This window comes from Neopsephotus bourkii, unplaced genomic scaffold, assembly GCF_033783945.1.
Source record: "Neopsephotus bourkii isolate Nb327-2 ecotype Australia unplaced genomic scaffold, CSIRO-AGI_Nbou_v1 NB_1767, whole genome shotgun sequence".
Classification (NCBI taxonomy): domain Eukaryota; kingdom Metazoa; phylum Chordata; class Aves; order Psittaciformes; family Psittacidae; genus Neopsephotus; species Neopsephotus bourkii.
The window spans coordinates 5,615,784-5,641,689 of NW_026902241.1; the positions used below are offsets into that span (position 1 = coordinate 5,615,784).

The 25,906-nt window shown below is 43.8% G+C and overlaps 3 protein-coding genes and 1 non-coding gene across 5 annotated transcripts in view; 2 read left to right on the forward strand and 2 right to left on the reverse strand.

Annotated features, from left to right (window-relative positions):
- Positions 1–25,906, forward strand: part of MRPL18 (mitochondrial ribosomal protein L18) — a 323,272-nt gene that overhangs the window by 295,079 nt on the left and 2,287 nt on the right. The window contains exon 2 of one of the 2 annotated variants that reach the window (XM_061378582.1): positions 25,505–25,568. In XM_061378582.1, the coding sequence (XP_061234566.1) occupies positions 25,505–25,568 (64 nt within the window). Of the gene's footprint in view, positions 1–25,418; positions 25,569–25,906 lie in introns of those variants that run through there. The other variant, XM_061378583.1, reaches the window with a different exon arrangement.
- ACAT2 (acetyl-CoA acetyltransferase 2) lies at positions 8,011–15,835 on the forward strand. Its single transcript, XM_061378696.1, has 9 exons — positions 8,011–8,169; positions 8,253–8,387; positions 9,631–9,812; positions 10,652–10,769; positions 11,558–11,701; positions 11,911–12,033; positions 12,755–12,909; positions 14,916–15,026; positions 15,608–15,835. The coding sequence occupies exons 1-9, from the start codon at positions 8,121–8,123 to the stop codon at positions 15,773–15,775; spliced, it is 1,185 nt and encodes a 394-aa protein (XP_061234680.1). The 5' UTR covers positions 8,011–8,120; the 3' UTR covers positions 15,776–15,835.
- TCP1 (t-complex 1) lies at positions 16,020–24,704 on the reverse strand. Its single transcript, XM_061378694.1, has 12 exons — positions 24,524–24,704; positions 22,984–23,069; positions 22,110–22,238; positions 21,458–21,555; positions 21,010–21,120; positions 20,152–20,333; positions 19,417–19,543; positions 18,925–19,100; positions 18,254–18,377; positions 17,199–17,391; positions 16,732–16,895; positions 16,020–16,310 (listed from the first exon to the last, which is right to left on the reverse strand). Exons 1-12 carry the CDS (start codon positions 24,594–24,596, stop codon positions 16,097–16,099), a joined length of 1,677 nt encoding a protein of 558 aa, XP_061234678.1. The 5' UTR covers positions 24,597–24,704; the 3' UTR covers positions 16,020–16,096.
- Positions 23,570–23,705, reverse strand: LOC133225902 (small nucleolar RNA SNORA29). Its single transcript, XR_009729309.1, has one exon. It is a non-coding gene; the product is annotated as a small nucleolar RNA SNORA29 (small nucleolar RNA).

The following is a 25,906-nucleotide window of genomic DNA, read 5'->3' on the forward strand; positions in this document are numbered from 1 at the left end:
CAATTGGCGACGGAAGCAAAGACAGTTAAATTCCATCTGCTGACCTCTAGATCATGGAATCCAATCCCCCTGCCAAGGCAGGATCACCCAGAGCAGGTTACATAGGAGCTCATCCAGGCTGATTCTGAATGTCCCCAGAGAGGGAGACTCCACAACCCCCTTGGGCAGCCTGTTCCAGTGCTCTGCCACCCTCAATGTAACGTTCTCCCTCATGTTCCTTCTATAATTCTATATTGTGGTGAAACTTCCTGTGTTTTAGTTTATGGCCATTGCTTCTCATCCTGTCACTGGGCATCACTGAAAAGAGTTTGGCACCATTCTCCTGGCACCCACCTTTGAAATATTAATGAGATCCCCTGTCAGTCTTCTGTAAACAGGCCCAGCTCCTGCAGTCTGTTTGCCTGTACTTGCAGTCTAGGATTGAGCTGCTACTTTAGTTTATCTGTCTTACCTATTATCCATAATTTCTCAAGCAACACTACTGGGACAAGAAAACAGTTTTCCCTCTTGCCAGTGAAGTCTCCAAGTTATTCTGCTGGCTCAACTGTGCAGGTGTAGCTGCTTGTCACTGGCTACAGCACCACTGCAGGTGCTCCAGAAACCTGTCATGGCTCTTGCTGCTCGTAGAAAGAACATATTGTATGTATATGTATAGATTCCAATGCACATGTCCCTGCATCCATATATATATGTATACACAAATACACAGGTTTTTCCATGGGAACTTGAAACATTTTGAAGCCCAAGCTATGCTGCAAGTGATTTGACATGGTTACCCAAAAAGGGTGACGATCATATGATGAGTGCCCACAAGGATAGAGGGGTTGAGTTAATTCCTTTGATGTCTTATCTATTTTTAAACTGAAAAAAGATAATGCTGTGATTATTGCTGTTTGGGGTTTCCTGCTCCCACCTGTGCTTTCCTCTACAAATACCTTGCAGATATTTAACTGTTCAAGATACTAATTAACAGATTAGCATCCCGGGATATGGCAGCATGGGAGAGGCAGTGAAATACCAGAGTAATCCTTAATATGAACATCAGTGTAGCAAACTGACTTCATTTCCCCCTGCACAGATGAAAAAATTTCAGTACTGAAAATGTGCATAAGCCGAGCAGGACAAGAAATTGAAACGTTTTCCATATAGCAGAGATACACGCAGGGCTGTTTCTATTTTGTGTATTTCTATTCTGTATATAAATTACCTGACATTTGCAGTGTATCAGCAGTGATTTAAACACAAGATCTCCCAGTATTTGCCTGCAGTTTGGCTGTTTTATATTATGTTCAGAAATGGCCTCCCTTGTGTGTTTTTAACAGTACAGATAAAGGTCTAGCTCAGATACACTGTAAGGTGTGAGGCTGTAAACCTTCCACCAGTGCTTGCTGTTTGTATTCATGAGCATGTAGAAACACTTCCTGCATTTTTTTTACCCCTTGTCAGCACTTAGTTACTTTAAATTTATCTTTACAGGTGTGGATTACATCTGTGGGAAACATGCTAGCTGAGCAAGAGGCAGCCTGCCAGAGACATCTAAAGTGGAATCAGTCTGGAGAACTTTATATTCTGGTCTGCCTTCCTTCTGTCTTTTCAAATGAACATGTGAACATCGCAAGTTTTCTTCAAGAAAATAAGAGCAGCAGTTTGCTAACCCATCCTCTGATACCTTTGGGAGATGACATTTAACTGAAATAGTCTTTTATTCTGTTTACACAGCACCTAGCACAGTGAGATCTAACTCAGGACTTTTTGGTGCTACTGGAATAAGTGTGTTGACACTTGCACTGGGTTGCATATACAGTGTGGTAACAAGTAAATCTGCTTTTCAGGTGATGGGTGCTAGCATAACCCTCAGCAGCACCATTTGTCCTGAGATGAGAGGACAGACAACAATCTCTCCGAGCACCATCTAGAAAGCAAAATTCATATATTCATTCATCTATAATGATAAGGTAAAATAAGAACCAGGTTATGAGTGTGTGGGCAGGACAGCATTGTGCAATTAAACACGCGTTCCCACACCCTTGCCCACCCTCCTCCTTGGGCCCTTTTGGGGGATATTTACAGCAACCACTCTCATCTTTGTTTTAACTCCCTTCGTATTTTTTCATCCAGTTTTTGGTTCCTTGAGTGACAGCATGTCACTCATTAACTTAATTCTCCATTACCTGAAATGCTTTGAATTGTTTTACCTGCTCAGTCCTGGGTTTCTTTTTTGACCCTTGGTTTCAGGTGGAAGCCAGCTGGAATGACACCAAGACTAAGACACATCTAAACTCAGAGGGATGCTGCTTGTTCCCCACCCACCCCCCCTTTTTTTTTTTTTTTGGCTCGTTTTTCTGTTTGCAGGTCAGGAAAAATAGGGGAAAGGGGAGATAAGGTGTTGTTTGGAAGAAAAAAAAATGCTTGGAGTTCTGTTATGTGATTTCTTAGCACTTTCAAGTACCTAAAATGTCAGGAACTAAAGAAAGGCTAATCAGCTCTGGCAAAGGATGTCCTTGACTTGTAAGGACATGAGATGGGGGAAGAAGAAACTGTGGTACATCTGCTGCTGGAACAGGAAACAAGCTCTTGGGACGCGCCAGGAAAGGCTGCTGCAACCTGCAGGTGCCTGGGAAAGATAAAATGCGTGGATTCCTGCACTGTGAAGTGATACAGAGAGGTCCTCCAGGTAATTACTAGGTAAAGATCTGGGTGGCAAAAAAAACTAAATTTGACATCCATAAACTATCCCTCTCTTACAGAACCTTACTGAACACTAGGCTACAGGCTTAAAGCTTACTGAACACTAGGCTACAGGCTTAGCACTTGCTTTATATCCCCTGGTGAGATGTTCTTATAAGGCTCTTAGTGAAATTACCACATATTTATATTCCATTTCTAAAGCAAGAAGTAATTAAACCTCTTCAGAGAGCTCTTTTAAGGACTTCTCTTTTAATTGGCAGTAAATTTTTACAATTACATATACATGATTCCATGAAAGCGTATAAAATCATCAGAATGGTAACATACAGCTCCATAGAGCCAACTGGATTTGCAGCTCTTGTGTCTCCAAGACAGCAACATTTGTGATGCTGCCACACACCTGTGACCTGGTGTCAGCCACACAGTGATCAGCAATTTTGCTGCTGTTAGGGGCTGATCACAGCAGTGAGTGAAACCCAGTGCCTCTCCTGAAGACATCCCCTAGCTGATAATCAGAATGATTTAGGGTTGGAAAGGACCTTAAGATCATCTAGTTCCAACCCCCATGCCATGGACAGGGACACCTCACACTAAACCATGTCACCCAAGGCTCTGTACAGCCTGGCCTTGAACATTGTCAGGGATGGAGCATTCAGAGCTTCCTTGGCCAGCCCATTTCTGTGCCTCACCATCCTCTCAGTAAAGAGCTCCTTCCTTATATCTAACCCAAACTTCCCCTGTTTAATGCTGAACCCATAACCCCTTTCCTTATCACTACAGTCCCTGATGAAGAGTCTCTCTCTGGGGTTTGATAATCAAGTCAAACCTTTCATTATCAAACCTTGATAATCAGTTAAGACAAATTACAACCAAATGGTGACTCAAATTCAGTTCTGGGATGCTTGATAAATACTGCAAGCTTTCATTTGAAGTATAGGTATGCATATATTTGAGAGGGTTACAAAACCAGGTATTTACCATAGTTTTTCTTTAAGCCACAGAAAGTCAGTGATGGCTTTAATAATGCAAAGATTGTGGTTTGGTTTGAGTTGGTTTTTTTTTTGTCTGAGGGGAAGACAGCATTTTTTTTTTTAACTCTGATTAGATTATGAGCTTTCCCTGACAAAAATAGATTCAAGGAGAACACATATTGCTTGTAGTACAGCCAAGAACATTTTTTGCCTATCAGGAGCTTTATTTCCAAGGACCCAGTCACTCAGGTTGGAGTTTGAGGCTGAGGAATTTTAGAAAATACAAATCTCATCCTCACTGGGAAAACATTCTGCTCTCTGGGACATGTCTCATGTGCTGAACCCTCCTATAGACAACTGAGTGTCAGCCCACTGATAAGAAGGCGTGAATTGCCTTTCCAGACCTAAGGCACCTTTAGGTACTAAAGGTGCTCAGCAAGCCTTAGTGCCCTATATCCTCAGACTATGTTGCAGCATGTGGAGAAAAGGAAAGGCTTCCTCTAATCTTTCCCAAGTGAAAAAAGCCATTTCTCTGGAAAGTGTTGTCAAGCTTACCTGTTTTGGTAGCTGATGTGATTTTTTTAAGGAGAGAAGAAAAGGTTGACTTGGCTGTCCCTTTGTCAAAGAACAAAAAGCTGGCTTTTTGCTTAGACCAACGACAGAACAATTCCTATTCCTTGTCAGGAATATAGTAATTTAAAACACATATAAAGCACAGAAAACCTGTACCTAAAGGATGATGCCTCTTAAATGCTTTCAGATAAGAGCTGTGAACCCTGAAAGCATCAAGGATTATGAGATGTCTCAAATAATTATTGTGGCAGGGTTTGACTCCTACCTTTGAAGAGGCCAGCTTTAATGCACACTACTGCAAAAGTAGTCAGGTGTGTCCCATGCTGCCAATAAAGAATAAAATCCAAAGGATAAACAAGGAAAAGCAGGTTACTGTTATTTCTCTCAGCAACAGAAGTCACAAGTGTTGGCCAAAGGCTCCCAAACATTGTACAGCAAACGGCCAGCTCCATAAAATATGAAGATGGATCACTTGTGCTTCAAACTTGGGTCGTGATCACTGGCATTTGCTTACTTCATTGACAAGAGTGCTCCCACACAGCTGCAGATCTTCTGGAAACAAATGAGGGTGTGAATAATGTTGAATCGCCTTGAGTGACCAGAGGAGCACAGCAGTTTCTTCCTAGCTATGTAAAAGTGGAAGGATGCAAGGTGGCATCACCAGGAAAGGGCAGGAGCCATATCTCCTTCCCTGAGGAATCCCATGTGCATTTTTTTTCCTGTAAGGATCCCAGAAAAGCAGACATTAGTACCATTATTTGTGTAAACAATTTTAAAGACTAGAGAATTTCCTGTTACAGGAAAGTTATAAAATTAAGTTTTTATGAAAATTATAGAATGATATATCAAGATTTGTGAACTTCAGTTAATTTTTCTTTGCAATTTTTTTTTTGTCTATAAAAGGTGCAGCTTAGTTTTTTAATCAAATTTACATCTCCAACAAAATTATTTTTTAGAATATTCACCACACATCTATCAGATTTATAGTGAAAAGCAAAGGTTTCACATTTTGGTAACCACACTGATCTCTGTAAAGCTTCAATTTAGGAAACATCTTTAAGCAGAAAAGTAAATTAGTGAGCACTGAAATGCTCTAAATTTTACCCTATTTCTAACAAAACTGAACCACCATTACCAAATGAAAATGCCAGAATCTTTGCACTTTGAGTATTTCATGTAAGGCACAAGTCCATTTCATTGTGTTTATAGAAAAATAAATTTTGTGCAACATAGCTTTACTGTTTTACTGATAGCAAGTAAGCTGTGTGTTCTGAATTGATGTCCTAATTTTACTGACTGACTTAATTTCCCATTTCCCAGAGCTTAGATTTCCAAGAAATGGTAAAATTCACCAGCATGGGGCAGTAGCTTTCTACTGGGTATTATGCTGCTCATTAACTACACTGAATTTAAAAGCACAGCTGCCTAGCCACATTTAAGAAGGTTTTATCTATATTTAAAAAGTAACTTCACTTTGACCTGTAACATACATGTTTCATAACTATTTGTCTTTGTGCAACTGCTATGTTATTTTGTTCCTTTACGTGTCCCTTTTATCCACTTGGATCTCAATCCTGGACACCATCCAAGGAGAGTTAGAAAGGATACTGCAAGCCTGCTAAAGATACCAGGATACGACTCATTCCTCTCAGTCGTTTCAGGGCCACCCAGCATTGCAGCCTGTCCCATCAGTGCAGCCTGTCCCACCAGTGGTGATGAGTGCACATAGTTGTGCTGTTTGGGGCTGAGAGCAAAGGTACAGAAGGTCAGCTCAGTGGGGTGACCTGCCCTGAAAGCTCCAGGGTTGCTTCACATTCAAACTCCTTCTGTTCATTAGTGGATTAAAAGTGAAGCTTAGGGAGGGAAGGGGCTGAAGCCCCTTTCGTGTTCTGTTCAGTAATTATGGTGATATTTGTAAAGCTTTAAATACAGGGGAAACCTGTCTGTAAGGCATACTTCAGGTGTACTGTTCCTTTTGGACTTTGCACACCTGCTGACATTTTCTGTTAATCTGAGCTCATCTTACATCATTGATTGTCTATTTGCATCGATAACCTTAAGTTGTAATCAATCAAACATTACATGAAGAGTCATGTATGGTACAGTTAATAAACTAGGTTACGTGGCGCTGCCCTCATACACCTATATATATATAATATATTACTCATTCTCTACTGTATTTTGGAAAGGTCGAGGAACTATATTCAGCTGTATAGGGTTGCTCAGGAACTGTACAGTATTTCTCTACAACAATCAGTCTTTGTTGCTTAAAATCACGTATTCCTGAGTTTTGCTTGTGTGGTAGATCTACTAATTACTTATGAGTCTTTTGAAAAGACTCCAAGAATGTTTTTCCCATCCAGATTTAACCTAAGGGTTTTGTTAGTGTTACCAGCTGCCCTGAGTGCATTAAAGAAAAGCTGTAGCACATGCCTGTGGCAAATTAATGCATCCTTAGGAGACTAGTAGGTCTACTCTAGAAGCTTGGGTCCACTGAAGCGTTTGGCTGAGCAGGAGATTTTGCAAAGTTTTTTCTTTCCTGAGGATATCTGAGTGGATTCTTCTCTTACCAAAAGCTGGAAACTCCAAAGTAACTGAAGAAATCTCATGGCACATGGTTCCTTTCTTTGACCTTGTCCTTCAATCTGACTGAAATATCTAAAGGGAGAGATGTGTTTTGAGTGTTGGAGTTACTCTGACCAGCATGGCTGAACAGTGAAATCTAGTCTAACAGTCTTTCCATAGCTGAAGTTTTGTTGTGTTTTTTTTTTTCCCCCTGTCTGGTAATGTTGTAGCTTTTTACATTGTAAAGCAGGAAGAGTGACTGATAGGAGCCAGAGGAATCCAACTCGGGTACTGTATTGCTCCTGTTCAGCATTTCCATGTAGAGGGTTCAGATACATTTTGTGCATGCAGATTTAATACCACCAAGTTCGGATTAACCAACATGCAAACTGTGATCACAGTTGTATTGGGGCATCCATCGGTATGTATTTATCAGTGTTTGCCATCACATACTAGGTGTTTTTCTAGGACTTAGCTTGTTCTTTTTTAACCTTCCCTTCCCCTGCCCCGAATCCTACTAAATTTTACTACATGGGTAAAAACACGTATCTCTCAACTTTGTTGATACTCCAGCTAAGGTAGGAGTGACAGCACATTTTCTAATCACCTTCTTGGCCTTCAGCCACAACTTCAATGCAGTGCTTTAGCTGGCACATCCATTAGGCTGAGTATCTGTTCTGTGAGCAAGTAAGCACAGGTCTCAGCACAGGAGATACATGTGTGTGTGTGTGTGTGTGTGTGTGTGTGTGAATGTGTGTTCAGAAAACATTTATATATGTGCTAGAGTTCCCTTAGATTAAAAAGAAAGATGTGTTGGGTGTTGGCAATCTCTGGGTGTCAGTAACCACTGCTGGGCAGCACAGTCATAGACAATTTTGTGTCATTTGGTTTAAACTATTATTCTACTGGTTTAACTGCAGGTTTTTTCCTGCTCACATAGATCCTATGAAATGCCACCATGACAAAAACCCCACCCTTCAAGCCGCGGTGTGATAACGGAGCGCTGCCGCCTCTGGCGGAAGGCGCTGGCCCGGCCCGGCCCGGCCCCTGGGGTGCTGCGACCGAGACCCGCAGATCCCGACGCACTGTAGGCACTGTCCCACCGACCCGGGAGTTAGCGGCAGGGAAAGCGTGACCACCCCTCGGCCGGCCCGCCCGGCCCGGCCCTGCCCTGCCCAGGGGCGCGGCCAAGGATCACCCGTGCGGGCTCCCGCCCCCAGCAGAGGCTCGGGCGAGGGGCGGGCTCTACTCCGACTCGCCTCTAGCTCCTGCCGCGGGTGCCGCGCAGGATCCGCGCTGTCGCTCCGCTCCGCACCCGTCGCCATGAGCGCGGACCCCGTGGTGTTCGTCGCCGCCGCCAGGACGGCCGTGGGTGAGAGGGGGCCCGGGTGTGCGGTGTGTGTGCCCCGCTCCCCGCGCCGCTGCTGATGGCGCTGTGTCTTGTGTCCTGCCTAGGCTCCTTCAACGGCGGCCTGTCGGCGCTGCCGGCGCACGAGCTGGGTGCCGCGGTGATCCGAGAGGTGCTGCGTCGGGCCGGGCTGGCCCCCGCCGAGGTGTCGGAGGTGATCCTGGGGCAGGTCCTCACCGCAGGTAAGGGGCCATCCCTCTTCCCGCGGCCCGGTGGCGTTGGCCCGGGTCTTCCTCGCCGCGGCCGCATCAGTCCTAGGCAGTGGAGCCGCGCGGGGGTCGTGTTTCGCAACGTCGTTCCTTGGTTTAAGAACGTGGTTCCTTAACAGAGGAGTCGAGCGGCACCATGGTCCCTTCTCCGTGCGCTCTGGGTGACCAAACTCATCGCTGGGTTTTTGGAAAGGACGTGGTGCGGGGATTGTTTGGGGTTTCTTTAAATCCCCACGGTACCTAACTGTGTGTGTGTGAAAATCAGTTTCCTTTCTTTGTTACAGCATCCCTTCTGTGCTGGGCATTGGGCATCTCCCCTCTAAAACTTATCATCATATGTAATGATAACTCTTAAGATTTTAGGAGCGGGTCCTGAGTTTGTGTTTTTGTGCAAGACCCTCCTGTGAGATCTGTAATACCACTTGCTCAGAAACAAGTATTTTGATTTATTGAAAACACGGCTGGAGGGGAATTGTTTGTTTTGAACCGTCCCCAGCATTTCCCAGGGTAATGTTCAATCAGCAGTCATAGGGCAGGTTTGCATTTTAAAGATGGAGCAAGAAAATAAAGGAAATATTTTTGTCTTAAAGCTGATCCAGATTCCTGTATATTTTTAGCTCGCTGAAGGATGTGCTTTCCTTATCCATTTCTTTGCATACAAAGAGCTGGCATTACCCTGGCCTGGGGAGATGCACATGAAGAGTGTTTTCTTTGAATATAGCGCTCCTGTTTTCTCCATCAGGATCACAACAAAGAATGGAAGCTTTCAGGACTGTCCTTGCGTTACTGCGCTTTTGGTTCCCATAGGGACTTTAAGGGAAAGTTGCCTGCTGGTGATGTACAGATGATGTTGAAAAGAAACCCTTCAGCAAGCAGCAATTTAAATGAGCTCTCCTCTTACACGTGCACAACAGGCTAGTGCTAATTTGACGTTGGTGTTTTATCTGACCTGCCATCAAAGATAGAGATGCAGATGTTAAAGCTGTCAGTAAGAAGTCCCATATCTGAACCTGTAGATATTTTACGAGTCAACAATATAAAGGAGAGAGGTAACCGAGCTCCTATTTACAGGTTACCCCTTGGAACTTCTCTGTCTTCCAGCTGAAGATAGGCGCAAGCTCTGTATTTTGATGGAAAGAGGGTACCTGTTGTGAGAAGTGTCAAGGCTGATGTTTGTGTTTTAAGAACAAAGGAAATGTGCTGCCTGTTCCCGCAGGTGCTGGCCAGAACCCCGTCCGGCAGGCGAGTGTTGCTGCAGGCATCCCTTACACCGTGCCTGCATGGAGCTGCCAGATGATCTGTGGGTCAGGTTTGAAGGCCGTGTGTCTGGCTGCTCAGTCCATACTGACAGGAGACTCCAGCATCGTGGTTGCAGGAGGCATGGAAAGCATGAGCAAGGTGAGGCAAAGCACTGTACTCACATTGCACTGCCTTACCAGCAAACAAACAGCATCATGTTGAAACCCTGTATTTCCAGGCTAGTGGGGTAAAGGTTGGACTTGATCATCTTAAAGGTCTTTTTCAACCCAGATGATTCTAAGATTCCATGCTCTAGAGGTAGACTGAAAGCAGCTTTGGTTTCTGCACTTAGGAGTGAATTTACACATGCAACAATTGACTTCAGTAGCTTGCTTGCTTTTTTTTCTTGAAACCAAAGACCTGACACTGTAGCTACTGAAAAGGTGCCGTGCAAACACATACTTGTTTGCTTGTGACACCTGGCCTAGATGGAGTTTTCTGTGTTGCGAGAAGTCCAAAGAAGGAATAACTGGAAACGTTGTTCACCAAACAATTTGAGCTTGGAAAAGAAGCAAAGCACTTTTATTTTGAGGTGTTCATCCTAAGGCTGTATTAAGAAATGGTGCTGGAGCAGCATCTGATGCCTAAGAATGGAGTGGTCTCTTCTGCTGGATGCCAAGAGTGATGTTTGTGTTCACTGGTTGAGGAGTGCAATTGGGAACCACCTAGAGATGAGGGACCAATGGCTGTATGGCTCCAGGAATGATAGGTTAAGTCTGTGGAGAGGAAACACTCACTGCTTGCTGATCTCCTACTGGGGAGATGAAGAGGCCAAACAGACCACACCAGCAGGAGACTGGGGGGAGAGACAGAACAGGGAACTGGGGAGATTACCAGGACTTGGGGCAGCAACCTGCATCCCCAAGGCAGGGGTCTGCCTCTTCAGTATACACTGGAGATAGAAACCATCTGACTCCTGTCAAAATACCTTCTTGCAGGCTCCTCATGTCATTCACATGCGAGCTGGGATTAAAATGGGAGAGGCTTCCTTGCAGGACACTATAATCCTCGATGGCCTTACAGATGCTTTTTATCAGTATCATATGGGTATAACAGGTAAGTGGTGACAGTCCAGAAAATGAAAGTTAACTCAGAAGGGGGGAAGAATTCACTGATGGGAAGTCTCAGAAATCTGAATTTTCAAATGAAGTGTTTCAAGCTGGCCTTCAGTTGTCGTCATGAAAAAGAAAGAAATCCCTAATATTGAAAGGCGTTGAAGGCGTTTTCTGCCTTGTAAAGCTGCTGGTTTGTTAGGTTTGTTTTGTTTTGTTTTTTTTCCTGTCTGAGCTGTTCTCTCTGCATCTTTTGCATCCCAGCAATCTGACTTAATTTCAGGAAAAATAAACAAGATATTCCCTGCATGTAACGAGCATTCAGCAACACAGGCTTACACTGTGGAGGAATTAAGGGTACTGTGCATACACACAGTTCTGCAACTGCAGGTTATTGCACCTTTGGATGGGGTAGTGAACCAACTGCATTTTCAGACTCCGCTTATGAAGCAGAGTAACTTCAGAACTGTTCCCTCCTCTGAAGCAGCTGTAGAGAGATCTGGGCATAATAATCCAGAGAAGCAATAGACTAGAAATGCTTGTTTGCATTTGTATTTAATTTGGTGTAACTCCTCTCTGGGAGGTGATCCTGCACAGAAATTCCCACCCTCAAAAGAAAACACAGTGGGGAATCATGAGCAAACAAAAGGAGGAAATCTGAATGAAAATGTTCAGCAGGCTCAGCTGCTCGATACAGCAATCATTAATCATTCATTACCTCTGTACTTGCAATTTTACACCTTAAAATCTTAGTATTCCCTGATGGCAGTTTGCATTGTGTTCCTATTTCAGCTGAAAATGTGGCCAGTCAGTGGCAAGTCAGCAGAGGGGAACAAGACCAACTTGCGGTACAGTCACAAAACAGGGCAGAGGCAGCACAGAAAGCTGGCTATTTTACTAAAGAAATCGTTCCTGTTCTTGTACCCTCTAAAAAAGGTAGGTGCGAATGGATAGTGAGAGCTGATTTTAAAGAAAAAAAGTCTGGTTTCTACTGTGTCTCCTATAATCAGTGGATGGTTTCCCACTTGTAAAGCCTTTTCCATAAGCTATTCTGTAAGGACATAGCCTGATGCTTTGTTTTTCAACTTTCCAGGTTATTGTTTTAAATAAGGGAAGTAAAGCTGATGTTGAATACTGCTTTGCAGGTCCAATAGAGGTTAAAACAGATGAACACCCTCGACATGGGAGCAACTTGGAAACAATGGCAAAGTTAAAGCCCTGTTTTCTGACAGATGGAACTGGGACAGTAACAGCAGGCAATGCTTCAGGTTGGTCCGTCTGGCTAAAACTGAAATGGCAAAGGGCAGTAGCTGCTTGTGGCTCAAGGCAGGGTCTCTGCAAGGGGTTTGGCTGCCATGTTGTTACTGCTGAATGTATTTTGCAGGACATGGCAACGTGTTTGACAACATAGTAGAACTCAAATATTAACTGTGGTGGAGGGTTTCTTTACAGATGAGTTGGTTTTGTTTGCTTACTTTCTATGAAGCAATATGAGTGTTTGGACAATTACAGCAATGTCTGATAGGCTGGAACAAATGGAAACTACTTCCTCTCTTTTTCAAACTAGCTGTCCAGTAGTTGCTAATACTGCAACAAAGGAAAACTTAACATTTGTGTTTGAAAATGTTGCTTCTGTGGGAATAACTCTCCTGCCGCAGGCAGCTTTAAAATGTCTTCCTTGGTCCTGCTGCCTCTTCCAAAGTCTGCCTGATAAATCTGATGTGCTCCTTCTTCAGATTGTGCCTCGATTCTTCCCCCTGCCGCTTTCCACATGGAATCACAAACGTGTCTCATTTACAGCAGTGTACTTACGGTGCCCATTTTAAGCCTTTGTGTCAGAGGTCAGACTTGGCTGATCTGAACGGTACTGACCTAAATCAACAAAAGATCTGTGATTTTTGTTTTGTCTAGATTGTGAAGTGGGAAAAGGTGGTACAGCACAAGCCACAAAACCCAACAAATACATACAAGTTGTTTGTCATTCCACAGGTATCAATGATGGAGCTGCGGCTGTAATTCTAATGAAGAAATCAGAAGCTGCTAGGAGAGGTCTTATGCCTTTGGCTCGGATTGTATCTTGGGCTCAGACAGGCATAGACCCATCCATAATGGGAGTAGGGCCCATTTCAGCAATAAGACAAGCTGTAAGTAATTATCTATATCTATTATTTTAAAGCTTGTTTGTAATTGTTTTTCGTTTTCTGGCCAGGCCTTTGTTTTTCTAAATTCTAAGGAAAACTTAGTAGAAAACGTAAACTAAGTGAAAACAAGACTTAAAATAGTGGATAGTATACAAGATAAAGGTTTCTAGTGCTACCAGGCTAGTGCGTACTCATTGTAAAAGCAAACAAAACACAAATGTATAGGTGTATGAATGGAGTTCAGAGCATAAACTAGTCAGGTTTGTGGAAAGCCACCTAGAAACCTAGGAGGCTAAAGATTCTATTTCATCGATGTGTGTACTAACCTGATTTTGGGGGTGATTTTGTCCTAACATGATATGGTTCTGATGCTGAGCCTGGCCAGGTTAATTTTCAGGTCACTGCCTGGTCGTACTGCAATACACCACCATTGTGAGAAGGGCCAGTTGAGTGCATCAGCATGAGCAAATGCGATGGTACCCTTTGTGTTTCAGAAAGGGTTGAAGCATGCAAACTGGATTCCTTTCAGATGAAAGTGAACAAGAAGGTGCACTCCAGAACCGCATCTTAACGTGCTCAGACCATTATGGCACCTGATGATGTGCCCTTTGCTCTGTCCACAGGATGAGGTTCTTGGATAAAATGCCTTGAGTGAGCAGCCCTTGTGGTTACCACTGTTGGCTAAATACAGACACAGCCCATGGCAACCCTAGCTGATCATTTCTTAAAACTGAGCTATGAAATTGAGTGTGAAAAGAGCTCTTGTGCAGCTGATAAGGACAGACTTGCTTTAGAATTCCTCTTAGTTTTATTTATACTATACAAAGGCCTTTTGTTCATGTCTGAAGTGTCCTAGCAATGTAGAAGCCTAACTTGGACTTACCCAAGCTCTATGGCTTTTGATGGGAAAATAAGAACTGTAATGCTGAAGCTTATTCAGCTGATTCTTAACAGATCTCAAACTGTTCTTTTCAATCAAGAATGTGACAGATGTATACACAATAAACATTTTTAGTTTAAATTGTAGAACAGACAAATGTATTTAACAGTACCTATCATTTTATAGGTACTCTGAAAAAGGACACATTACTTCTTAATGTAGATTCTGTATTGTGTGTTATCAAACACTTCACATCTACCAGTTTCTCTCTTAAGAATTTCATGGTTATCACTTCACAGTGAGAAGCTATCTAGGCCATGCACCTTAGTTAGAGCAACATAGTAAATCTTAAAGAGTGAATGGTTTCCAATCTCTCTCTGCAATAATACCCAGTAGCAAGAGGCCCTCCTCCTGGACCGTGGCATTGGTGGTGCACTAGTCTGGTGAGCTGGTTGTCAAATGGCATTGCTCTGCTTGATTCTGCTGATAAAGCATTGTTGGAGTGAGTGCAAGTAAAAATGTAGAGATGTGAAACATGCCTGTGCCTGCCCCCAAGCAGGCAATTGGACTGCAAGGGTTTCTCAAGTGAAAACATGAGCCAAACCATCTTCCCAGCCTGTCTTCCAGTGGAGACTTTCAACTTCAAGGCAGGAGAGACTGAACAAGTTACACTTGACAGCATCACTAATGCTCATTTCTCTGTCTCCTGTGTAAAAATCTGCATTAAGCACGGAATCTCTAATGGGACCAAACTCATGACCTGAAAAAAAACCCACCATTTTTAATCTAAAATCAGCTTTTGAAAACAAGTGCTTGTCTGTTAAGGGCAGCACAGGCAGTTTGACTCCCACAGTTGCACCACAACCACTGCGTGTGTAAAATGAGTCAAGCTTTTTTAAGAGCGCCCAGCAGGTTATGGCACATTGCGCTGACTTCTGCTCACACCAAAGTTTTGTCTTTTGCCTTCAAGAATTCTGTCATCAACCCTGGCTATAAAAAAAAATCTGTTTCCTTCATCTTTTTAGAAGTGGTGGCTTCAATTCACAGCATTAAAGTCTTACAGAAAGCTTTCTCTGGTGCCAAGGAAGACCTAAAAGATAACAAGGCCTCTATGATTTTGTTTTCTCAGATTGACAAAGCCAGCTGGACTCTGGAACAAGTTGACCTCTTTGAAATTAATGAAGCTTTTGCATCAGTGGCTGTTGCAATAGCAAAAGAGCTGAAAGTAAATCCAGAAAAGGTATTGGATACATTTGAGCCCATGATTAGTTTGCCTCCTCTAATTGAAAGTTATTATACTCAGTGGACCTGGATCATATTCCAAACAAGCAAGAACAGTCCTCTTGCAATCACTTTGTCATGAGAAAAACAGGAACACCAGTGTTTCCTCACACTGCTCAGCAGCAGCCTGGCTTTGCTAGCAGGCATGGTTTCCAAGCAAACAGGCCCTAACTTCATTATAGTGGATTTGTAAGCAGATCGAGGTAGCTGCTTGGACACACCTATAATTACAACTTCAGGCGCTGAACTTGATGAAGTGTAACTTGCCACTGTACCCTTCTGGTGATGGCAAAAGGCATGGGTATTACTCTCCCCTCCTTAATTTCACCTGATTTTCAAGGAATAAAGATGGACCCCTTTCAGAAGAAATACTAACAGCAGTTGCATCCATGTTGTTTTTCCTTGAAATGGCGGTAGCTGACATTTCAAGTTTAGTCACCATCGAGGACTGTATCCAGTGAAGTCATTCATGTTGAAACTCAGCTAAGCTTGTTAAATGATTTCTTAACCTGACCTTTTGTATTGGCTCTTGTGTTTTAGGTTAATATCCAAGGTGGAGCCATTGCTCTTGGCCACCCTCTCGGTGCCTCTGGTTGCCGCATCCTTGTTACTCTCCTACATGCACTGGAACGAACTGGTGGAAAGCGTGGCGTTGCTGCTCTCTGTATAGGAGGAGGAATGGGAATAGCTATGTGTGTTGAGAGATGAGTGCGAGTGAATAGCTAATGTGAACTAACTTTGAAATTTTCCTAATAAACTTCTAAGCATAGTTTGTGTTGCTTAAAATCAAGTAAGCTTACTCCCTTACTTCTTGCCGCTCCATACCTGCCTTTACAGACTAGTGGCTACTGTGGACACTCACCTCACAGTTGTTACACAAGAGCTTAAACTCTCACTGTGAGGACCAACCACACTTTGAAAAATGTTTGTTCACAAGAAAATAGCAGCAGCATTCAAGCACCTGTTTTATTAACATTTTAGTTACAAGAGTGGGAAGTGTAAGTTAGACAAACATAAATAAAACCTAAGTTACTCTTCAAGCGCTCCAGAGTGAACTGCATCCTCGTAGCACCCTCTCTCTTCTTTAGGTTCAGGGTGCAGTTTAATAAGGTCATCAATTCGAAGAATAGTAATTGCCGCTTCTGTGGCAAACTTTAGGCTCTTGGTTTTGACCATGGTTGGTTCAAAGACACCCGCTTGCTTGTTATCGCGAGGTTTTCCATTGATCAAGTCAAGACCAATCCTGCAAAGAAACAGTCAGATGGAGACATTAGAAAAGGTAGAAATATAGTTGGGAATATGCTGTTCAGCTAGTACTAGTTCCCAGTCACACATACACAGGACTGAAGGGCAGAAAGTTCAGGGATAACCTACACCCTTTGTTCCGCATGCAAATAAATCACAGAATGGTTTGGGTTGTAAAGGACCTTAAGATCATGTAGTTCCAACCCCTCTGCCATGGGCAGGGACACCTCGCACTAGACCAGGTTGCCCAAGGCTCTACCCAGCAGGGCCTTCAACACTGCCAGGGAAGAAGCATTTAACACTTCTTTGGGCAGCCTGTTCCAGGGCCTCACCACCCTAACAGGAAAGAACTTCACACTTCAGTAAACTGACAAGCCACTGCTCCACATTTAACAGCCTCCCACCAGGCAGATACTTGCCATTTCAGGTTTTTGCGATCTGGGTTAACTTGAGCCTCGTTGTGGAATGCTCTCAACTTTGCAACAAGATCTGTGGCATCCTGAGCAGCGTTCACTGCCAGTGTGTTTGGAATTATCAGGAGGGACCTTGCAAATTCTGCTATTGCAAGTTGCTCACGTGATCCCTAGGAAGAGGAAAAAAGTTCTAAACCCATTGTTGCAACAAGAAACAATACAGCTGCAATCAAAACTGACAATAGCAGGTAGGGTTTTTCACACGCAAACCCTGGTTTTGGGGCAAAGAACCCTATATTCTAATTTTCACAGAAGAATAATTACTATCCTCCACTTTAAAACACCATTTTACTCTTAAGATCGTGCAGGTTTTATTGACCGTGGAACCAACTTCTAGGAGAAAAAAGAAATGCCTGAAAATTCACACTGTCCTAGGGTAACACAGATACATTACTTCTTCCTGCAAGACTTACCATGCTGGTTGCATAATTTTCAAGATATATTGAAAGTGCTGCCTCTACAGCACCACCACCTGGGACAACAGACTTGGATTCCAATACCCTTTTAACAACACAGAGGGCATCATGTATAGACCGTTCCATTTCATCACACATGAAGTCATTAGCTCCTCGTAGGATAATTGACGCTGAAGTACGAGCTTTTGTACTAGGGAAAAAAGGAATGAGAAGTCAGGTGTGTTGAACTGAATGTAAATAAAACTCTTGTTGCTACAAGTTAGAAAGCCAAATTCAGTTAAGCCAAATTCTTTCAATGTTTAGTTTTCCCATCAAATTGGGGCAAAATGTTATCAGACACTGAGAAAGTTCCCTCTTGCATAGGCATTACGTGAGCGAATGACTGCCAACGTTACAGTGTAATAGTCATGTAACTGCCATGCAAGCGTCATGGTCAGGGTATTTCATTCACACACAAGTAAGACTGCAGGAGACTGAACACCGAGAAGACATACTGAAGCAGTGGACAAAGTGTTCAGTCCTCAGGAAACACATGGCAGTGGCACACTAAAACTTCAAGGGAAAGTTCTATGTGGACAGCCAGTCATTGTTGCTTTTCTTACCCATTAAACACAAAAAAACTTTCAACAGTAACTGTCCATTTCATTCTAAGTGGATGACTTGATTCAATGAAACCAGCACAAATAAACTGTCTTTATTACCAATGGTCAGATTTAGCTAGCACCACCTTGTTCAGATGGAATTACTCAGATAGTAACTGTTTCCCTTTACTGCCTCTGTAAATGGAAGCCAGCTTAGAAAAAATTATTTATGAACAGAATCGTAAGTGAAGTCTATCCAGCCATCTGATTTCTCATGCATTATGGTTGATGAAACAGGTGCCCAGCTCCAGCAGAAGAGATTAAATACTCTCACCTCCTGTATGCAGTGGACTTTCCCATGCATGTAATTACTCATATCGCTGAGACAGCATGGAAGTAAATAAATGGGATTTTACCTCAAACTTAGCTGAAGATGTACACAAAACTGAGTACTTTAAAAAGGATTCTTACTTCTTGATCAAGATCAGCTCATCATCACAGATTCTTTCTTGAATCACCTCTTCTGCCTGTCCCAGCATTAATGCCTCAAAACTCTCCTCACCTTCAAGGTTTGCAAGGGTTGAACATATGGTCGCTTTAACAAAGAAAGAAGTTAAATTTAGCCTTCCATGCCAGCACATCCTTTGCCAACTTCCCAGAAGAAGCACACAGAAAGAAAACAGAAGTACAAGCTCCTGTGCTTTCTCACAATGAAAATGCTTTCCTGCAAATTCAAGAATTGACAGACACAAATCTATACCAGATTTTTTTTTCCAGTATGTACTGAATGACTTAGGAGCTCTTTCTTGAACAATCTGAACAATGTACTTAACACAACTGTCCAAACAGAGGCCTATGAATGTGTGCACAAAAAAGACTTCTGTATCAATACAGATTCTGGCTCATTTCCACAAGAGGACCATCTTCCCAGCGCGAGGCAGCCTTTTGTCCTCCCCAACCACCCCCTGTAAACCTTCAGCAGTCAACTCTTAGGGTACTCATCTACTTTGACAGAAGTATCAGTAAAGCTGTAACTTAGTTACTTAAAGTAACTAAGAAGTGTCTCAGCTCTACTCATCCTCTCCTTGCATGCCTTGCATGTTAAGAAGCTGTATTTTGAAGATTAGTTACTACATACATACCTCCAGATGCCTTAGCAATCCGCTTAAGGTCCTTCTTCACAACTCTTCGTACTGCCATAGCACCAGCATCAACAAAGTATTTCAGACACATATCATCAATACCTCCAGTGGTGAGAATCACATTTGCACCAGTAGCCAAAATCTTCTGGATCCTTTCTTTGGTAATATCTAACTCTCTGCAAATATAAAGTTATAAAAGTGCATTTAAAAATCTACAATCACATTCTATCAACCCATTTCCCAAAATCTTAATGCAGAGCTCTGCAAGAAGGGACCACTGCACAGATTTGGATCTCTCTAAAAACCTGACTTAATACTAGTTCTGCCCCCCAGAAGTGAAGACTTTTACCATTAGTATTTGGGGAAATCTTAACATTTATAACATCTTTACCTCTTGCACTCAGCCAAAGTTACACTGAGACACCTCAGCTGGAGAGACCAATAAAGCTTGTCAAGCCCCACTGTCCCAGTTACTCAAGCTTCCATACGCACCTCTGCCTTATCAGGTCCAGCTTCTCAGGATCCGAGATAACGATCTGAACACCAAGCTTCATCTTTGCTTTCTGCAGGCTGAAGTCAAGGCATGCAATCTTTGCATTAACTATTCTCTTGGTCATACCTGATGAGCAAAAACAAGAAAGCAAAGAGATTTGGTAAAACCAAGTTAACAGAATGTCAAATCAGCAGTGGAGATTAAAACTGGTGTTACTTTCACATTTCAGATCTCTACCCAGTTTGCTTCTCCACCACCAGTTCTGCACTAGTACAGAAAAATGCTAATAAAGACTCTCAAAGAGATTTTTTTTTTATTTTTCCTGTGACCCGTTACCTTTTTCTCAAACCCATCCCCAAAAATGGGAATGACCATGAAAAGGTGACTCATCAGTCTCACATCCTTTAGGTTACCTAACCACAACCCACAACACAGCTCTGCTAAGCGTAACAGTTCCCTACAAAACAGCCATTGGCTCCCCACAAACACTTATATTCCAGAAAATGTTACTATGCTAAACCCAAGCCAGGAAAACCACAGTACCTTACAAATTGGCAGACCCTAGCCTAGAAACCACTGGTGAAGCAGTAAGGTTTTTTGGGGTTCTTGTTCAATTGTTCTGGAACTGAAAACCCACTGACTTACAACTACTGCAATCACTAAGAAGATGCATGCAGGACAAGTAAGAGGACTGAGTTCACACAAAAGCTTTATGAAACGTGGCATGTTCTTACCCTGTGAGCCCACCACGCAGTTCAGAGCATAACCATTCACAAGTATGCTCTCCTTTTGGCTGCGGCCATGTGCCTTCAGAACATTAACAGAGTTGATTGGGTACCGAGCCTGACCCTTCTGGTCAATGTACTTAACTGCCAGTGCTGCATCCACCACCATATTAGCAAAGAAATCACCATCACTAACATGTTGTTAAGGTTATAACGGAACAAGAAAACCACTATTATGCTTAAGGGGGGAAAAAAAAAAAAAGAAGTCACTGACAGTGCCCAAACTGAGTCAAAAACTGCTTCCAAAGAAGAACTACAGAAAGGCATGGGAGTGCAAGTTTTCTTTACCACTGCCTTAAAGGAACAAGTAATTCTTAACACAAACACTAGTAAGAAAATTAGGACAGGCTAGTGCAATGCCTATGTTTTATGCACCTAGTTCCTCAACAAAATTACCTATCCTGTGGTCAGTCTGCATTCCCTTGTTAGCAGAAAAGCTAAAAATGCAGTGTTTTCTGTGACTACGGAGTTAAAGGCAACCTTCCTCCCTGTAGTTTCACTTCCCAGGTAGTTGACTTCTGTTAACACACGCTTCCATTTACAAAACTCCTTCCTAGTCTCATTAACATCCAATGTCATAAGGAAATAATATGCTGTTAAAGCCATAGTTATGTCATTAACTAGGTTTACATAAATCAGAAGAGTCTGGACATCTTTTCCCATGGCAGAAAATAGTATCTGTGAAACATGCCCATTGTAAGAATGACAGCTTGAATACTATACCCCAGTCATAAGAACTGTTGCAAAGGCAACCAGCCTAGCTACTTAAGCTCTCCAATCACTCACTCTCTTCAAGTTAAAGGATACATTCCTATAATTTTAGAAGACATTGATGTTTTAGCAGCATTAATTAGGCAGTCCCTGCCCAATTCATCTGTGTTAATAATAAGATTTTCATTGATGTAGCGAACTGCTTCCCTGTAGAATAAATATAAATACCAGTAAAGAACTCCACCCCCACAAAAAGACAAAATTCTTCCATGTTTTCAGCCCTTCTAAATGTTACCTCAAAGAACACAGAGATAAAAGCAATTCATCTTCTAGGATAGGAACGTGGCATTTTTATGTGATTACAGATATGTGAAATTTAAACAAAAGAACCTACAACCCCCCCCAACCCCTCAACACCACGTCAACAAAACACCATATCCACTTTGCACCAAGAAGTCTCTATTAACAGAGCCACAAATACAGACACAAAGAGCACACAGTCATTGTACCTTAAAGAACACAATGTACTTCAACTGTTTCTTACTTGCAAGCAAGTCTGTATCCACCAATAATGGAGGTGGGATGGATTTTCTGTTTGACCAGCTCATCTGCGTTTTTCAGAAGTTCTGCAGCAATAATTACCTGTTTGGAATACAAACACTGAATATGCATATTCCATACACGCACAATAACTTCCTCTTGGCATTACGCACATTGTAGAATCACAAATAGTTATCCAAAGTCTACTCAGTGGAAGCAAGTACTTAGAACTGGAACTAGTTTCTGACACCAGGCAAAAGCCACATCATTTTGCCTGTCCCAAAGTTGCCAAAAGCCTCAGGTGAGTTTTCAACACACATCTTTATAAGTCCTTAGGACTTAAATTTCACATGGTTTTTAAAAATTAAAAACCTTATTTCAGAACCTATCCCCAACCTTTACATGAAACTGCACTATGCAGTCCCTTCCAGAACACCACCTGCATATGAAAACTAGCACCTCTAAAAAAACCCCCCAGATTGAAGCTCTTTGTTCAGTAATCTACTTAAAAAACCTGCTTAGTCAACCTCAAGGTTTTTTCATTCTGTATAGCTGACCAACATTGCACCAAGACTCGTAATGGAGAAATCAAAAGCCGCACTCTTGTAACAAAACACTGACTTTCGGTCTATCTGCCTGTAAAGCTTTCTACGTACCACTGAGGTTGTCCCATCACCAACTTCTTTGTCTTGCAGGTCTGCCAGCTCACAAAGAACTTTTGCAGCAGGATGTTCCACTTCCAGCAGTTTCAGGATGGTTGCACCATCATTAGTAATGGTCACATCCTAATTTTCAGAAATCAAATACACACATGAAGTGTATTTCTATTATATTTTGACTATTGTGTTTCATAACATTCATACAAATGAATGAGTTTATTTTCTTTGCAAACTACCATATATTAAAACTATTTATACCAAATATCTACTGCTGCTTTTTAACCAGGAGTCCCATCGTACCAACAGAAATGTTACCGCTGTTATCACACAAGTCTTTATTGTTACAAAACCTCATAAAACATCTTGGGCATACCAGATTAGCAGCAGTGCTGCTCACCTCCAATACAGTATTTCATTACAGTTGCCTGTAAAACGGCAAACTTGCCTCATTTGCATGGAATATTTTAAAATATGAAATACTGCTTTAAAATTGTTCTGGTACTATTTGAATTTTTTATAATTTCTCCTAACGTGGAAAACACAATATGCAAGTCAACACCACCACAAGGCCTGACTTTAACAGTGATATTTATTCCCTATTAACTTGCCCAATACTTTTTAAGTGGTGACAAGAACTTACACATTGAAAGGAGACAACTGTACCACATGAACTGCAGTAGCAGATTAAACCAAAACGATGTAGCATACATTACCAGATAACCAGTTTTACCACAGCTCTCCTCCTATACCATCTCAGAACTACTGAAAAACTCAGGCATGTGCATATCCAACCTAGGAAGTACACTAAGTGGAAGCACTTCTACACAGGAATACAAGCTCTCCTGACACTTCTTAAGGAAAGCTGACTTACCCCAATATCATCCACCAACATCTTATCCAGGCCAACTGGACCAAGAGAACTCTTCACAATATTGGCAATAGCAGATGCCGCAGTAACTGAACAAAAAGAAAATAAGTTTTACCTTTCCAACTTCAGGGCAATTCAGGTTTACAAGAAAATATCTCAAGAACCTGCAACTTAGAAACCTGATAGTGGCCTAATTTAGGATTAGGTTTCAGCCAACCTAAACTAATAGCTGGCTACTACTAAACAATACAATCTGCATCAAAGCTCACTCTTCCCCCAGAGGTTGGTTCAGCTAACTGATCTGGCACAACTGCTTGATCAGAAGGTTCATTTCCCGCTGTCTTGGTAAGATGGAAGACACTACCCGGGATCAGAAGAGCAGTGGTGGTAGCTTAGGAAAGGTTGGCAAGACTACTTATTTTGTCAGCAGCAAGCCGTGCCATGAAATTTCACTCTCATTTACTCCTCAGTTCCAGGCAGACACAGAACAACAGTATCACCATGTATCAATTACTAACACAGCTTTCTGTCACAATCAGGTCTGTGACTGAAACAAAACTTATGAAACCTCTAATACAGTGGCTTGTTTAAAAGAATGTTCTGCCAACTTCATATAGGAAAAAGATACAATCAACCTTTTCCTTCAGACCGTGGCAAGCTTTTCTTTATCCCACAAGCATAGCCACTTAATCTGGAAGTTGAAAAAGTGGTAGTATGATGGGAATAGCTGTAACTCAGATATTCACCTTGAACTTCAAACAGTATAAAGACTTTTTATGTTGTTTTGGAGGAGTAATAGCTTTCTGAAACAAAGAACCATTATATCAAAGATGGCATTTTAAGGCAGAATCTTAGCCATAGATTAAGGCTGCTTTTATACCAAGTGTTCTGCCTACAGTATAGCCAGAACTGCCATAACTCTCACAATGGTCAGGAAGCAGGTCTTCAGCTTCTTCCTTTGCCTTTTATCCACTAATTGAGAACAGTCTCGAAACTTGCAGCCTTCCCTCAAGGCTTGGGATAGAAAACCTGAGAGATGTGGAACGTTTTTGAAAACTACATAAGAAAACGCCGATTTTGAGGATGCTCCCCACTTTCAAAAGCAGGCCATATCCCCGTGTTGGGGAGCAGGAAGGCTCCCCAGCGGCCGTTTCCCCATTAAGGCTCCTCAGCTAGTCTACGGGCCTCGCCGGCTCACGCCCTGTGGGGTCTGGATGGAACCGAGCAGACCTCTGGTCAGCAGCGCCCCCCTCCAAGTGGGTGCTTCTACCAAGAAAGGAAAAGGTCCGCGGGGTCTATTCGCCGCTGAAGCGCGGCGGGGGCCCGCGGGAGCCCTCAGTCTCCTCGTGAAGGCTCCAGACCGGCCCTCCCTATGGCCTCCAGTGGCCGGCACTGAGACGCTGGCGGGAAGGGGAGGCCTCTACCGGCCAAGTGCAGAGTTGAGGAAGCACATGGCGGCGGTAAGGGCCGCGCCATGTTACCTTCTTCCTGCCCCTCCCCACACCGCTCCTCAAGCCCACGCCGGCAGAGGCGCGGCCGTTACCGTTCTGCGTGCGGATGGTATCGCCGCTGGTCCTGTCGCCGAAAACAGCGAGGGGACCCTCCAAAGCCGCCATCTTCCCGCCCGGCCGCCGCGCCACACGGAGAGCAGGGGCAGCGCACCTAGCCACAAAATGGACAGAGCACCGCAAAGACTGATGGGTACACCCCCTTCCCGGCACAGCGTGGAGGGGCAGTACACGGCCCTGCACGCACGGGAGGGGAGGGGCCAAACCCTGTCTGCCCAATCGCAGGGCGCGGCACGGCCCGGGCTCAAGCCGCGATTGGTGCCCGCGGCGTGAACGAAGGCGGCGCGCTGGGGAAGGGGCACGAGCTCTTCCAGGAGCTTCTAGAAGACAGGGCGGACGTAGTGCGCATGGGTCGTAGCTCCCGGTCCGCTCCGGAGCGCGGCAGGGTTTGGCTGCTGCTTAAGGGGGGGGCTGTCCCCTACACGTTGTTATGTATTGCAAGAACTCAGGCTAATCCTGCAGCGGGATGGGCGGCATCGCCCGCCACCAGGCGCCGCTTGCGCCCGATCCGGTAGACCGACAGATTTGTAGGCTGCAACGCAAAAGCCGCAGCTTTGCTTTTAGCAACGCAACGCGGCTTTTGCGGCGGCTCTGGTCGCTTTCCCGTGGCCGCTTCTTTGGGTCCCTTTAAAGAGGCGTGGCACCGGGCCTTGCTGGTCGGTATCTCTTCGCGCCATTTTTACCGCGGATGGGGTAATTAAACACGATCTCTTGAGTCAAGGAAGAGTTTCGTGCTCTGTTCCGTAACATGCGACTGACAGCACCACCCAGCTCCCCACAAAGCCTCCGCCGCTAGTTCAGCGCCATACTGCGCGGTGCCCGGGGGTTCCGCGTGACATCATCAACCACCGACGGAAGTACTTAAAGCCGTCTGCCTCGGCAAAATGGCGGCGCCCAGGTGCCCCTGAGTAGAGGAGGTGACTGCCGCCTGAAGCCGTGGTGGTTGCAGGCTCCCCATGGCGCTGAGCAGCCGTAGTCGGCTGTTGCTGGCCGCCACCAGGCCTGGGGTACATGGAGGGGGTAAGCTCGGTTCCCCTGCAGCTCTCTATGCCGGCCTTTTCCGGCTCCTCCCTGTGCTGCCGGCAGAGGTCCGCTCTCTGGGCGATCTCGCGGCCGGTGGCTTGGTAGAACTGCTCCGCCTGTGCCGTGCTCCCGCTTGTAACGGTGATTTCGGGCTGCTGTGGGACGGGGACGCTGCTGGTGCGTCTCCGGCCCAAGCAGGCGAGTAGTCTGACAAGGAGAGGCCGTCACCGTTGTTATGGTGAGAGGCTCCTGCTGACTCTGGGCCGAAAAGTTGAGTGGCAGAGTGAGCTTGGAAGCCTAACTCTAAATTGGTATTTCTTAGGTTAATTAGTGAT

Coding starts and splice junctions, on each gene's coding strand:
- ACAT2 (XM_061378696.1), top strand. CDS start 8,121: ATGAGCGCGGACCCCGTGGTGTTCGTCGCCGCCGCCAGGACGGCCGTG. Junction 8,388..9,630: donor GGGGCAGGTCCTCACCGCAG/GTAAGGGGCCAT, acceptor CTGTTCCCGCAG/GTGCTGGCCAGAACCCCGTC. Junction 12,910..14,915: donor TTTCAGCAATAAGACAAGCT/GTAAGTAATTAT, acceptor TTGTTTTCTCAG/ATTGACAAAGCCAGCTGGAC.
- TCP1 (XM_061378694.1), bottom strand. CDS start 24,596: ATGGCGGCTTTGGAGGGTCCCCTCGCTGTTTTCGGCGACAGGACCAGC. Junction 19,101..19,416: donor CTGGACCTGATAAGGCAGAG/GTGCGTATGGAA, acceptor TTATATTTGCAG/AGAGTTAGATATTACCAAAG. Junction 18,378..18,924: donor GATTGCTAAGGCATCTGGAG/GTATGTATGTAG, acceptor TCTTTGTTAAAG/CGACCATATGTTCAACCCTT.